At 31.6% G+C, this 15,733-nt stretch overlaps 1 protein-coding gene across 3 annotated transcripts; it reads right to left on the minus strand.

Annotated features, from left to right (window-relative positions):
* Positions 1–1,655: 1,655 nt before the first annotated feature.
* LOC110654674 (36.4 kDa proline-rich protein) lies at positions 1,656–14,864 on the minus strand. 3 transcript variants are annotated; one of them, XM_058147169.1, is made up of 2 exons: positions 13,494–14,864; positions 1,656–1,940 (listed from the first exon to the last, which is right to left on the minus strand). In XM_058147169.1, the coding sequence occupies exon 1, from the start codon at positions 14,830–14,832 to the stop codon at positions 13,495–13,497; it is 1,338 nt and encodes a 445-aa protein (XP_058003152.1). In that variant the 5' UTR covers positions 14,833–14,864; the 3' UTR covers positions 1,656–1,940; position 13,494. The 3 variants fall into 3 exon arrangements, with proteins under 3 accessions (XP_058003152.1, XP_058003153.1, XP_021666434.2); XM_058147170.1 differs by lacking the exon at positions 1,656–1,940 and adding an exon at positions 12,366–12,531; XM_021810742.2 differs by lacking the exon at positions 1,656–1,940 and adding an exon at positions 13,160–13,396.
* Positions 14,865–15,733: the final 869 nt, after the last annotated feature.

The following is a 15,733-nucleotide window of genomic DNA, read 5'->3' on the forward strand; positions in this document are numbered from 1 at the left end:
TTTTTAATAAAAGGAAAAACAAGATTTTGATTTCTTGTTCTAAAAGAAATGCTATCATAGTTGACTCTATAGGGAGTTGTCAGATTGATGAATGGTGTCCCTAGGATAATATTATGACTTATATATTTTATTAGAACAAATGAAGTTTTTAGAAAAAGATTTAAATTGGCTATTGAGGCCTCTGTTTTGTAATTAATTTTAATTTTGAAATTTTTTGCAGCTAAAAGTTTTTTAGTGGCTTTTTCTTAGAATTTCGTTGGAATAATACCTTTTTTAATACAGTTCAAATATGTACCTGTATCAAATAAGGCAATTGTATCGATTCTAAAGTCTTGAAAAAACTATCGAAATCCTAATCAAATATTTTCTGGAAGAAATCTCATTGAGAATGAAGAGAAAATCTTTTGTAGGTTTTTCAAGATTTTGAATTTCCAAATTATCCTCTTCATCTTCTTCGAGTTCTCCATTAGTTTGTTTTGAAAGTAAGTTTTGAATTGTTTCCGGGTCCTGAGCCTATCTTTCTTTAAGGTGTTCAAGCTCAATTTTGATGGCTTTTACCTCTTCTTGGAGGCTTTGGATTGAAATAGTTTATTTGGCTATCCTAACTCATCAAGAATTGACGTACCATCTTCTTGAGTTTATATGGATTCTAGAATTAATTTATTAAAGATCATTTTAATATATATATATATATATATATATATATATATATATATATATATATATATATATATATATATTTAAGATTAAAGAATTAAATAATAAAATCGAATATATTAACTATGGAAATTATTGCAAAAATTTTTAATATATAACTAGTCTATACATAAAAAAAATGAATTAAACAAAAACATATATAAATTATTACAAAAAATTAAATATATAACTACAGATTACATATTATTTTTCTTAAAAAAATTACATAGTATTTTTTTTAAATTAAAAAAAAAAATTAGTGTAAGTATCCTATTTGATAAAAAAATAATTTTGAAACAAATAAATTGGTGAGGGATTTGTCCCAATTTAATAACAAAAAGGTAATTTTGCGAAACAAAGTGGAAGATTATTATCACCTAATTAGATATTAGCACAATAATTTTGTTGGGCAATATAAAACAACAACCAATCACGTCATTCACAAAGCAAAGAAGAGCATGGGATGGGTTTAAAGGCGATAAAGAGAAATAGAGCACAATCGATGTCTCACTTGCACAGTGCATTGTTGTCACACCTTACCCCTCTGTAAGGCATAACATGATCTCGTAGAACACCTAATGAACTACCGAACTTCATCTACCGATAACTCATTAAGTACCCTACAAGGGATTTTAAAACAATTTTCTTACTTTTATAAGTGGTGAGCATTTTTTTAATAGTTATTTAAATCATTTATTTGAAGATTTAAAACTAGTAAAAAAAAAATTTTGTCCCATTTTATTTTTTCGCAGATTTTATTAAAATTTTGACAGAGTGCCGTCTGTATTTTGAGAAAACAGTTCTTCAAATACCTGTAAAAAAACACTTCCAAAGATTTATCTCAACTACTTCTTCAAATTCACAATCATCCAAACCAATTTCAACATCATTTATCAATTTCCAAAAATTCAAATCCACAATTTTCAATATTCAACATTCATCAACATACCATTAATCAATTTTATTCAATTTAAAACAAAATACTTCCATTCATATTTCATTAAAGATAAAATAATTTATATACATCATTACAAAAATTTACATTAAAAGAAATTCAAACTAAAATTTATTACAAACTTTATACAAGCTGCTCAAGACCAATTTTACATGTCCATACATTTACGTGCATTACATACATCAAAATGAATTTTTACAGTCAGGGTATAAAATATACCCGATAACTTCAAAGCAGGTAGCTCCTCTGTCCTCAGTAGCTCACTCTGCTGCTCTTCTAGTCTTTATATCTGCGACAGCAATAACAGCCATCGCTGAGTACTAGGACTCAGTGGTGCACAATATACTAAAAAAATCTTTATGCATAGTTTAAATCATATTTATTCAAAAATTGGACTGAACATGAGAATTAAATACAAAACATGAATTATGAGATTTTAATCCAAACAATTTCATTTCAAGTATCAAAACCAATTTCATAAAACCCACAGTTATATCATGCCATTCGAAATAAATATAATCTCAATATCTAGAGGCTAAGGAGAAGTCACATCACAAGGCTAGCTAGCTCAAATATATGGATATCCATTCAATTTCTTCTTCTACTGGCACACACCTCAACACTTCAGCTAGATAAAGAATCAAAATTCGAAACTGATTACCCCCACTAGTCATGCTAGTGAGGTGTTCAAATATATGGTCATGAAACTATGGTTTCAAAACTTATCTTAACAATTTACTAAACATTTATGCCATCTCAAATATACATAAATAACTTTTAACAATTTAAATCCAAAGTATAATAAACATTTCATCACAATGATGTCACAATTCAATATTTCAAATTATTCAAAATAATATGCAGAAGATAATTTACAAAAATTATACGTTGTGCACAAACCTTAAGCGAGTCGCCTCTTAGCCTTGACTCGATTCATCGGGTTCTTTCCCGATGTTCTTTTCAACTGAAACACATAGTTTCTGTAACACCCCTATTTGTATAGCCTGGTATATTTCACTGTTCTGATGACCGGTGTCGGTCTGGACAATTAAGGGGATTAGAACCATATTTAAGACAACTAAAGAAACCATAAACACAAATAATTAGTAATGTTCAATTAGTTAAGTATATTTAAGACAACTAGAACATAAGAAGTTAAACGAGCCGAGAGTCACAGGGATGGGTGACCTCCTCAGGAAGGACTGCGAAGTCGTTTTAAACTCAAATTTTGAGCCGTAAAATGTGACGCTGCGGTCCTTAGGACCCTTATGAACACAATGGAAAAGAGAAAATCACGAAAAAGAATTGTTAAGCCAGTCAAATAATTAGGTCAGGGAGCCGGAAGAAATATAAAATTATTTACAAACCGGGATGAACCGGTGAGGGGCAATTTGGTCAATTGACCCCAAGAGCTGACTCCTGACCTAACTGTCAAATAAAATCGGAGAAAAGAAAATTTCAGAATCGAGAATTAAATTAAAGAACTAATAGAAAAAAAAAAGGGAAAATGAAAAAGTAAAGGTGATGACATCATGCATGACATCATGTATGACATCATGCATGATGCCATAAGTGTATAATTAATAAATTAATTAATTAGATTTTTTTTGTGGTCTTCCATAAGTCAAAATAGATTAAAAAAAAAAGAAAAAAAAATAGTCATCTTCTTTCTCCCTTTGCCGTCTCACTCTCTCCCTAATTCCTCCATGAAAGTTTCTTCATTTAAGCTTACACTCAAGCTTAAATTTCTTCAGTCAACCTTCATAACTCCTCTAAAAATCTTACTAGAGCTTGTAATCTCAACTTAAGAAGAAGATTGAAAGAAGAAAGAAGAACAAAAGATAGAGATTTGAAGTTTTAAGAAATGTTAGTATGCTAACTTTCATTTTTTTTTTCTTTAAATGCATAATTAGTTACTTAGATGAACTTAGAAATTAATGAAATGAAATAAAAATATGTGGGGAGGAACAAACTGAAATTTTGGCCAGCCATGGATGTATGAGGGTATGATGTGTTTTGAATGAATTAAATGTGTTAGTAAACTTGTAGGAGAATGGTAGTAAGATTGAAATGCTTAAATGTGATTAAATGCAACAATTTAGTGTGATTAGGGTTTGGAGGCCTAGGGTTTTGAGGCAAAAATTTGGAGAAATGAGTAAATGATGTGTTTGACCTATTTTGAAGTGAAAAATGGTCAATTGTGACCAAATGAGTTGTGTGGGAATGGTTGGAAATTAAGTTAAATTCGGAGGGTGTATGGTCATGCTGCTGGCAGCATGACCAAGTCAACTTTGAAGGACCAAAAATGAAATTTTACAAGTCCAATTGATATGGTACCAATTGGAGATGAAAATAGACATAAAATGACACAATTTTCATTTAGGAACCATGCCTAAAAAGTGACCAAAACCTAGTGAACAAATTGACCAAAGTTGGATAAGTGCAGTCTGCCACTGTATAAACTGACCAAATGAACAGTATTTATTCATTTGGTCATAACTCGAGCTAGGCAGGTCCAAATGACCTAAAATTTTACCAGTGGTTAGATGAGATATAGACCTAAAACTTTCATGAAGAATACAAGTCCAAATTCTGCCAGCAACCAAGACATTTGGCCACCCCAAGTTGGTGACACAAAACTGCCAGCACCAAAATTTGCCCAGAAAATCTGGGTTGTGTCTAACCCGGCAGCCCTGGTTCAAATGGCCATAACTTGAGCTACAAAACTCCAATTAGAGTGATCCAAAAATGAGAATAAACTTAAGACAATAATGAACATTTTCTATGAAGGAAGTTTTGTCAAATTCCAACAGTAGATTGACCAATGGAATAGTGCAATTAGGGACACCAAAACTGAAAATTTGACAATTTTGCCAAAAGGACTTAAGCTTTGAGAAAATGACCAAAACCAATAAATTTAATGACCAAAATGTGGTATGTGGGTGAAGTTGGAGTTCCCATACCTATTAAGCCTTAAAAAGTCAACAATTTGACTTGAATAATGTAGTGAATAGTAACCTAAAACACAAAAACTTCGAGAACGTCGAAATTAGCACATTAAAGCTAGGTAAAAATGAAGTGAACTTTATTTTTGGATTTATGCTAAGTTATGGTACTGAAACACTGTGAAATTGTGTGTTTCAGCTGAAAAAAACTTGAAAGCTCTGAGAGACTGAGTCAAGGCCTAGAGGCGACTCACGTCAGGTCTGTGCACAGTAATTGTTGTTTAAATATATGATTCTTGAAAATTTTGATTTTTCTTGAGTTAATTGCGAATTGTGTTGCCATTTATGATTGTGAATATGACTTTGAAAATTTACCAGATTTCCAATAAATTATTTGAATAAATTGTTTTGAATTGATTTTATGTTCACACTTAGCATGGCAGTATCACATTATTCCTTCTCCATTTATGGGGTTGAGATCGTTTATTTTCCTCCCTCTCTAGCTTGCCAGTTGAGGTTGAGATCGGATGAGTACTCATTAGCTAGCTAGCCACCTCCCTCATTGATTTCAATTAATGGGGTTGTAGATTACTTTGTCGTAGTGTACAACACGGCATTGATCGGAAATTTTGTGTCATGGCTTAAGTATATAAGATTTTGGCAACACTGTGTTTAATAAATTATTTGACTAAATGGTGTTGTTATGAGCTTTCATAGTTGTGTAATGTGATTGAGAAGTATTCAAATTGTGTTTCATCAATGAACGATTTATGTATTGCATTTTAAATTTTTATTGTGCACCACTTAGTATTTTATACTCAGTGATAGCTTATTTTGCTGTCGCAGATAAGAGCTAGGAGAAAGCAGCAGAGTGAGCTGCTATTGAATTGAGGCCTCCACTGATCTTTTTGTACGGGTATTATTTTATACCCTTGTAGTTAATTTTGATGTAAATATAGTAATGTTGTATGTATCAATGTAAGTTGAGCAGTTGTAAATAAATTGTAATCATATTATTTTTTGATTTCCTTCTGTAAATTAATAACTGTACATGTGAATTTCATATATTATGCCTTGTGAATGGAGTTGTTAAATATTTTGAGATGATAAATTTTGATTTGGATTGTGAAATTACTTTGAAGTGATTTGAATTGAGTTGATTGAGATTTATTGGAGGATGGGAGTTGTGGAAAACTTTTGGAAGTATTTTTTTTTAGGTATTTGAAGAACGGTTTTCTCCAAATACAAACGGAACTCTGTCAAAATTTTTATAAAATTTGCGGCAAAATTAAAATGGACAAAAATTTTTACTAGTATTTAAACTTTGAATAAATGGTTTTTAATTCTCACTAAAATGCTCACCACTTCCAAAATGTAAGAAAATTGTTTTAAAATCCCTTGTAGGGTACTTAATGAGTTATCGGTAGGTGAAGTTCGGTAGTTCATTAAGTATTCTACGGGATCATGTTATACCTTACAGAGGGGTAAGATGTGACAGTTTCATAGTGTTTCAGTACCATAACTTAGAATAAATCCAAAAATAAATTTAATTTCACTTTTACCTAGCTCTAATGTGCTAAACTTGACGTTCTTTAAAATTTATGTTTCGGGGTTACTATTTACTACACTATTCAAGTCAATTTGTTGACTTTCTAAGGCTTAATAGGTATGGGAATTCTAACTTCACCCACATACCACATATTGGTAACTAAATTTGTTGGTTTTGATTGTTTACTCAAATTCTAAGTCTTTTAGGCAAATTTGTAATTTTTCAGTTTTGGCGTCTTAAGTTGCACTGTTCCATTGGTCATTTTTCTGTTAGAATTTGGCAAACATTTCTTCATGGAAAATGTTCCCTATTGTCTTAACTTTATTTTTATTTTTGAATCACTCCATTTGGAGTTTTGTAGCTCAAGTTATAGCTATTTGAATCATGGCTGCCGGATTGGACTTAACCCAGATTTTTGGGCACCAAACTGGTTCTGGCAGTTTTAGGTCACTAACTTTTGGGTGGCCAAATGACTTAGTTAAGGGCATAATTTGGGTGGTATTCTTCATGAAAGTTTTAGGTCTATATTTCAGTTGTCCACTAGTAAAATTTCAGGTCATTTAGACCTGCCTAGCCCAAGTTATGGCCAAATGAACAAACACTGTTTATTTGCAGTGTTTGTTCATTTTTGTATAGGTGAGACTGCAAAAATCCAGATTTGGTCAATTTGTTCACTAGGTTTTGGTCACTTTTTGGGCATGATTCCTAAATAAAAATTGTGCCATTTTGTGTCTATTTTCATTCCCAATTGGTCTCATACCAATTAGACTTGTAAATTTTCTGTTTTGGTCCCTCAAAGGGACCTTGGTCCTGCTGCCTGCAGCATGACCCTAAGCAACCTGAATTTGCATTTGGTTCCAACACTTCTAACATACTCCAATTGGTCTCAAATGACCATTTCTTACCTCAAACTAGATCAAACACATCATTTAACAATTTCTCACATTTTTGCCTCCAAAACCCTAAATGCCAAAACCCTAGTTCATGCCATTTGTTGCATTTACCTAATTAAACACCTATAAACATGCTTCCTTAACCCATTCAAGCTTACCTACTCTACTAATTCAATCAAAACACATGTATACACCATCAAACCCTAGCTGGCTGAATTTCTATTTGGTCCTCCAAAGATGTTTTCTTTTGATTTTTAAGTTGAGTTCTAAGTTAATTAATCTACAAACACAACTAATAAACTAAAATTTTCAACTTAAATCACTAACCTCAACTTGGATGTTAAATCTTCAAATTCCTTCTTCTTTTCTTCTTTCTTTTGTGATCAATCTTCTTCTCAAGTGAGTTTAACAAGTTTTTATGGAAGAATTTGGGGCAAGGTAGGGTTAAGTGGGTGTTTACAAGCTTGAACTCAAGCTTTCATGGAGGAACAACAATGGTGGAGCTATGGGAGTGATGGCTGCCGAAACTTGAGGTAAGAGAAAGTGTTATTTTCTTGTTTTGTTTTTAGGTCTTTTATGGTTAATTTTGTGTAATTGAGTTAGTCAAATATGGTGGAAAATAAAATTTTGACTTATGATGCCATAATTGTGAGGTGAGGGTGATGTAATAAACTTTTTCTTTTCTTTTTCTTTTTTTTTCATTAGTTCTTTATTTTAATTCTTGATCCCGAAATTTTTCTTTCTCCGATTTTATTTGACAGTTAGGTCAGGAGTCAGCTCCAGGGGTCAATTGACCAAATTGCCCCTCGCTGGTTCAACCCGGTTTGAAAATAATTCAATATTTCTTCCGGCTCCCTGACCTAATTATTTGACTGGTTTAACAATTCTTTTTCGTGATTTTCTCTTTTTCACTGTGTTCGTAATAGTCCTAAGGACCGCAACGTCACACTTTACGGTTCGAAATTTGAGTTTAAATTGACTTCGTAATCCTTCCCGAGAAGATCACCCATCGCTGTGACTCTTGGCTCATTTAACTTCTTATGTTCTGTTTTTCTTATTTATACTTAACTAATTGACAATTACTAATTATTTGTGTTTATGGCTTATCTAGTTGTTTTAAGTATGGTTCTACTCCTCTTAATTGTCCGGACCAACTTCGGTCACCGGAATAGTGAAATATACCAAGCTATGCAAATAGGAGTGTTACAGTTGTCATCGACATTGCTACTGCCTTTTATTGCTAGGTAAGTCATCTCATCCTCCTTCTTCTTTCTGTCCTCTGATGCAACACTAGTTGAGAGTCTGTGTTTTGAATTTAAAGTGTATTTTTTTTTAAGACACATATCCAATGGGGGGAAACTCGTTTCCAATTTCTAGAAATTATAGAAACATCTCACTGCCATCCCGTTTCTGAGTCAGAAACATTTATGACATGGGGAAACTCTAGCAAGTAGTGTTGTTGTGAAGCTACTAGAATTAAGCATTTGGGTTTTATCAATTGTTGTAGAAATTGTTTAGAACTTTTTTCTTTCCTCATTCCATGCTTGAGATTTTGTTTTGAATCTTAAGATTGAATGAAAATCTAACGAACCTGATGGAACCAAATTGAAAATGATTCGGTTTTATCTATACTTCAGTTCTTAAAATTCGTTTTAGTTTTCAGTTATTTCAATTTGGTTTGAATAGAATGCTTAACTCTATAATGAAAAATTAAATTTAGTTTGTTATCAAAAATAAATATATTATAATAATATTATATCATATAAGAAAATAATGAAAAAATAGATATAAAAAAAATTAAATCATTAATGCATATAATGATTATAAAAGTAATAAAAAAAATTGGTAGATAATAATGACAATAATAGTCTTGTTGTGAAAAAAATCATTCCTATACAAAATAAAGAACACAAAATTTAACGTGGTTCAGTGTAAGCGTACGCCATCAAACGAATCCTCTATCAAGGAAAAAATAATTACAACCACTAATTATTTTTCTCACCCTCAAAATCACTCAAGGAAAACTCATGGAATTCAACACACCTTTTCACTTTATGAGCTCTCTACAATGCATTCTATATAATGATCAACCAATTATAAATATATATAGGCCACTAAAACCTAGCCCTTTTAGGACTCTAATTATTAAATTTCATAATTAAATTCTACTAAACTTCCTAAACTAATTATACTTCCTAATTTCAATTGGACTTGGACTTTAACAATCTCCACCTCCAAGTCAAATGGAATTAGTTTTCACAATTTCTGCAAAAGTCAATTTTTTCTTGGGTACTTCCTTACACTCTTGATTGTTGATGTTGCCTTTTGCTTCTACTTGCATTCTTCCAATCAATGTGCTTCCTTCCAATTTGTAGAGATTCTTTGTACCAATCTTTTCACCCGTCATGATCACAAAAGCACCTCGGCTAACTCTCATGACTCCACCATGAAATGAACACTCATAAGCCAAAGAATCTAACTTACCCAAGGAAATTAAGTTTCTTTCAAATTTAGGAACATATCTCACTTCATCGAACACCTTTACTTGATCACCATGCAGCTTGATCTTCACTCTTCCAATACCTTCAACTTCCATCTTGTTCCCATTAGTTAGCTTCACTTTTTCTCCCTTTTTTTTTCTTCAATCACATTAAACCACTTCTTCTTTGAGAAAAATGGAATGGGCAAGCAGAATCCATTAACCACTCATCTTTTAATGGATCTTTTACCTTTAATTATCATTATCCACATTTAAACATTCCCCATCAACACCATCATCATTGCAATTGCAGCAGTTCCTTTTTTTTTTTTTTTTTTCGCGACTCTTCTTGAATTGTTTAAACTCTACAAGATCTTTCTTTATCTTTATACAATGGTATTAAATGTGACCCTTCTCATGACAGTAGTAATATTCTCTATCTTCATGATCTACTTATGGTCTTGAGCTCGATCTACTATTCCTTCTCTAATTGTTTCCACGTGGATTGCTTCTACCACGATTAGAACTAGCAACAAAAGCTCTACCTTCATCGCTATTAGCTGTATTCTTAAACTTCTCATCATCCAAGATAACTGTAGTAACCTCCTCTGCTTTCAAAGTCTCCTTCGAAATTGTTAAGGCTGTCACCAAGCTTTTATAAGATTGTGAGAGAGAGGTTAAAAATAGGAGGGCTTTATCTTTATCATCTACCTTCACACCAACACTAGCCAATTGGGTAATTAATTTATTAAAAATATTAAGGTGATCCCTCACATTTGTACCTTTATCTATTATGAGTTGGTACAACTCATTCTTCGAGTACAAGTGATATGTGAGTGACTTTGACATGTACTAGCTCTCCAATTTCTTTCACATAATAACTGGCGAAGTCTCCTCCAAGACATTGTATTTCACATCTGGGGCTAACGTTAATCTAATCGTACTCACAGCCTTCTATTAAAGCTCCTCCTAATCATCTTTTATGGTTGCTGGTTGCCTCTCGTTCAATGCTTTAATTAATCTTTGTTGTACAGGGACATCCTTCATAGTACTTTGCCATAAGCTGAAATTATTTTTCCAATCAAAGGGCTCCACCTCAAATTTTGTGTTTGCCATCTTTGACATTTTAAACCACAGCTCTGATACCACTTCTTGTGAAAAAATTACACCCACACAAAATAAGGAACGCAAAATTTAATGTGGTTCGGCGTAAGCCTACTTCACCAAACAAATCTACTAACAAGAAAAAAAATAATTATAACTACTAATTATTTTTCTGACCATCAAAATCACTCAAACAAAACTTACATAATTCAACACACATCTTCACTTTATAAGCTTTTTACAATGCATTTCATATAATGATCAACCAACTACACATATATATAGGCTACTAAAACCTAATTATTTTATGACTCTAATTATTAAATTTCATAATTTAAATTATACTTAACTTTCTAAACTAATTATGCTTCTTAATTCTAATTGGACTTGGACTCTAACAAGTCTAAATTTGACTCTCTCCCAATAATTAGACTTTTAATTTTTAGTAGTTCTTATTTTTGTCTGCTTAGCTAACGAATATTTTAGGCCTTAAAAAAGAAATTGCTAAGAGCGTGTTAGTGGAAGTAGAAGTTTAAATTCTAAAATTCCTGTTCCAATTCTATTTTCGAAATAATTGAATAAAATTTAATATTTTAAAATTATACTTTAAAGTATGCAGCATTTCCATCGAAATTAAAGTTATAAGATCCTGTTTGGCTTTTAAGGTCGTAGAAAAAAAATTTTCTTTTAGAAAAAAAAATGTTATTTGAGATACTGTTTAAAAAAATAACTTAAAAATTATTTTATCATTTTTAGTCCCACTGCTTGGTTGGAGTCTCCGATCGAGTCTCCGAGTTCTTTGTATTCTATTTTGTGTTTTGATGTGTTTTTAATAAATGGAATTCATATATAAATTTCGTACAGATTATTATTTATAATTAAAATTCATACTCTTAATCATGTTAATTCATACTCTTGATCATGTTCCTGTAACAATAGCAAGTTTGTTCAGTAATACCTTTAAAATGTAAGGCAAAGAATAAGCCTTCATGTGATCACATTCAGTGTTATTAAACTCGAATATGAAGGGATAAGATGAATGGATTAATGGTTTAATTAATGGGTCAATAGTTTAATTAGTAGATCATTAAAAATTAATTAAATATAATATTTATTAATATAAATAAATAAATAAAATTATTAAATTTTAATTATTTAAAATAAAACTTTAAAATATATTAAGTTATATTTAATAAAATTTTAGTGTTTTTAAATTTTATATAAAAATATTCAAGTAATATAATTTATGCAAATTTCAATAAATATATTATTTTTTTAGTATTTATAAATTTAATTATTTAAAGTAAAACTTTAAAATATATTAAGTTATATTTAATAAAATTCTAGTTTTTTTAAATTTTATATAAAAATATTGTATGCAAATTTCTATAAATATATATATATATTTTTTAGTATTTATGAAATATTAAATATATATATATATATATAATAAATATATTAAAATAAAAAAGCATATAACTACAAGTTACCTCAATTCATTGATTTTAAAAATTTTTTTATGTTGTTTTAAGTTTAATTTTCTATTTTGATTAAAAATTTTTTTTATAATATTTTAAGTTTAATTCTCTATACTAATATTTAAAAAAAAAAATATTAAATAATTGAATTGAATAGAATATCTAGTTCACACTAATTCACTACTTCAACCGGCGAGTCAACTGGATTATGCCTAATTATTTTTTTATTTAATTTAATTATAAATCAAAATTAATTTGAGACCCAATTTACTGATTCATTAGATCATTAATCGATTTAGTTGAAATTTAATAACTATGGTGACAATGCAATGATGCAGCCATGCGGGGATATAAATGGTACAACAAAAGAATTGACTTGCAAGAATGTGGCTGAAATAGGAGCCGCCACGTTGGTCTGTATATCCCATGCCTCTGTATAATGAGAAATTCTCATAATCAGTTTAAAAAAAAAAAAAAATCTTATAACAATGTCTTTATACGTTTAATAGCCTTTTATTACTTGCGTGATAATCCAGATGTGAGATTGCTTCAATGCCTATATTAAAAAAAAAAAAATTCAAAGCATCCATTGCCAAGTATAAAATTTAACAGCAGATTTCTTATTTCTACAATATTTGTTTTATCACTAAATTTAAACAGTCAATATCTCTATAAATATAGATAAAATATTTGACAATTTAACTTTTCACTACGTATTATTAGCCTACATTTTAACCGCCAACAAATAAACTCTATATATCCTAAACTATATAAATATTAAATTAATAACTAATAATTTCATATATATATATATATATATATATATATATATATATATATATCCAATTTGCTTTTAAAAGGGAAAAAATAAAATAATAATAATAATAATAATAATAATAATAATAATAATATTATTATTATTATTATTATTATTATTATTATTATTTAATTTAGCACATGAGACTTATATATATTTATTGTATAACTCATGGTGAATTCTGGTCTACTCTAAGAAAAAAGATAAAAGGGAGATGAGATGCAACATGTCACGTTAGAAGAATTAAGCAAGAAAAAAAAAGTATTGATTAATCAACATAATTAAGCTTACATTCTTTAGAACAAACAAACATTAATTAACAGGTCCTCAAATATGTATGTCCATTTGCCAGACAGTGAGAAACTAAGACATTCCCAAGTTATTTTTGCTAAGAGTGACTAGAACCTCACATCAAACAGTACACTAGCACGCAACTTTGTTTAGTTCCAGCAAATCCCATCATCATCATGCAGCTGCTGCCTAAACAATGCTTATAAAATCAATGGAACACTTCTGAAAATTATCAAAATCAAAAGCCAATATGTAGCAGAAACCTTAAGATCGATCACATGAGTACCTTAGGCAGGACACTTGAACCCCGGCGGTGGAGTTTTCCCACAATCAACAAGGACCTCAAGTGCAATGGGTATGATAATATTGATGTTGAGAAGCTTAGCTTTAATGGTTGTGCAAAGGCACAAAGCTGCATCCAAGTCCACAAGCCCTTGAAGCACTGGACAGCAAGCGTCCTTAGCACTGCTGCCTATACCGACGTGTATTAGACCACCTAGGACGTCGACACATGCTCCTAGCTTGAGAGTGTCAATGGGGCAAGTCTCTTGCTTCGGAGGTGGAGGAGGGCATGGTTTTTCACTTGGTGGTGATGGTGGTTTTACTGGTGGGGTCACTGGAGGCTTTGGTGGTGTTGGAATTACAGGAGGTTTGGGTGGTGCTGGGGTTACAGGTGGACTTGGATAGTAAGGTGGTGTTGGGGTTACTGGAGGCTTAGGTGGTGTTGGAATTACAGGAGGTTTGGGTGGTGCTGGGGTTACAGGTGGACTTGGATAGTAAGGTGGTGTTGGGGTCACTGGAGGCTTTGGAGGTAAAATTGGTGGCGTCGGAGTTACAGGAGGCTTGGGTGGTACCGGGCTTACAGGCGGATTTGGAAAGTAGGGTGGTGTTGGGGTTACTGGAGGCTTTGGAGGTAAAATTGGTGGTGTTGGAGTTACAGGAGGTTTGGGTGGTGCTGGAGTTACTGGAGGCTTTGGAGGTAAAGTTGGTGGCGTTGGAGATACAGGAGGTTTGGGTGGTGCTGGGGTTACAGGTGGTTTTGGATAGTAGGGTGGTTTTGGATAGTAGGGTGGTCTTGGGGTCACTGGAGGCTTTGGTGGTGTTGGTGGGAAAATGATTGGTGGTTTTGGAAAATGTGGTGGCTTTACAACCGGAGGTTTGGGTACAAAAGGTGGCGGCTTTACTATAGGAGGTTTTGGTACGTAGGGTGGATGCACAATTGGGGGTTTGGGTGTGATTGGTGGTTTAGGCACATGGGGAGGTTTGGGTCTGGTTGGTGGTTTCACAATGGGTGGCTTGGGTACATAGGGAGGTTTGGGTATGGTTGGTGGTTTCACAATGGGTGGCTTGGGTGGACAGGGTGGTTTGCGGACAACAGGAGGCTTGGGTGGTTTGACAACAGGAGGCTTGGGTGGTTTGACAACAGGAGGCTTGTGTGGCTTTGGTGGTTTATGGTGAGCAGGTGGCTTTACTTTCGGTGGGTGTTTGGGTGGAAATTTGGGAGGATACTTGGGTGGCTTAGAGGGTGGAGTTGGGTAAGGACAGTAGGGGCAAGCAAGAGAAGAAAGCAAAGTACCCAAGTTGAGAAGGAGGATCAAGAGATTAACCAGACCATATTTGGCCATTGTAGTTGTCTATTTCAGTGAGATCCAATTGAATGAAGCTCTTAGCCTTCTTATAGACAAGAAAAAGAAAGAGGACAAATTAATCAATAATGCTCATTATTTTTTTTAAATTAAAAGTGCTCCTTATTATTATTATTTTGCTAGTATTTTATTTACTATTTTTTTAAATAATTATAAATAAATTTTATCATACATATTATTTCTTAAATTTACATTACTCAGATATACCATTATTGCAAATGCTGACTGGTAAATCACAATAGCCATCATTAAGTGGGAACCAGAGTGGTAAGTTGATTCATTATGGTACAAATTTAATTGGTGGGATGTAATATTTGCTCCAACAAACGTCCTAGAAATTGGCTGGCTTTGTGTGGATTTATCATATCGATCTTGAATTGGAGATAATTCCAGAGAATAATTAATCAGAGAGTGACGAGTTTCCTTAAGAAAAAGATTAATTCGAGCCATCGACATCCCTAATCTCATCTGTAAAACAATGATTTTATTATCTTAATGATGTTCATTTTCTCAGTTTAAAAGAAAAACGCTTAATACTGTTCACTCTATAATGCTTATCTTTGTTAATTATAAGCTGTATTGCATTCAGATTCACCTTTATTTGGAAGAAAATTTTCTTTAAAGAAATGAAAGATTTTTTTTAAGATTTAAAAATTTTAAATCTATGTTTAAGGGAATTTATAATTTTTAATGTAAAATTTTTAAAAATTTTTAAAAATTTCTTAAAATTTCCATTTTTCAATTTATGAAATTAACAGATAAGAAAATTTTCTCTCTAAAATTTTTAAATAATTTAAAACTTTAAATATTCATATTTAATAAAAATGAAAAAAATAAAATATTTATTAATTTATTTATTTAAATTTAATATTAAAAATAC

Source organism: Hevea brasiliensis, chromosome 5 (assembly GCF_030052815.1).
Source record: "Hevea brasiliensis isolate MT/VB/25A 57/8 chromosome 5, ASM3005281v1, whole genome shotgun sequence".
In the NCBI taxonomy this organism is placed as follows: domain Eukaryota; kingdom Viridiplantae; phylum Streptophyta; class Magnoliopsida; order Malpighiales; family Euphorbiaceae; genus Hevea; species Hevea brasiliensis.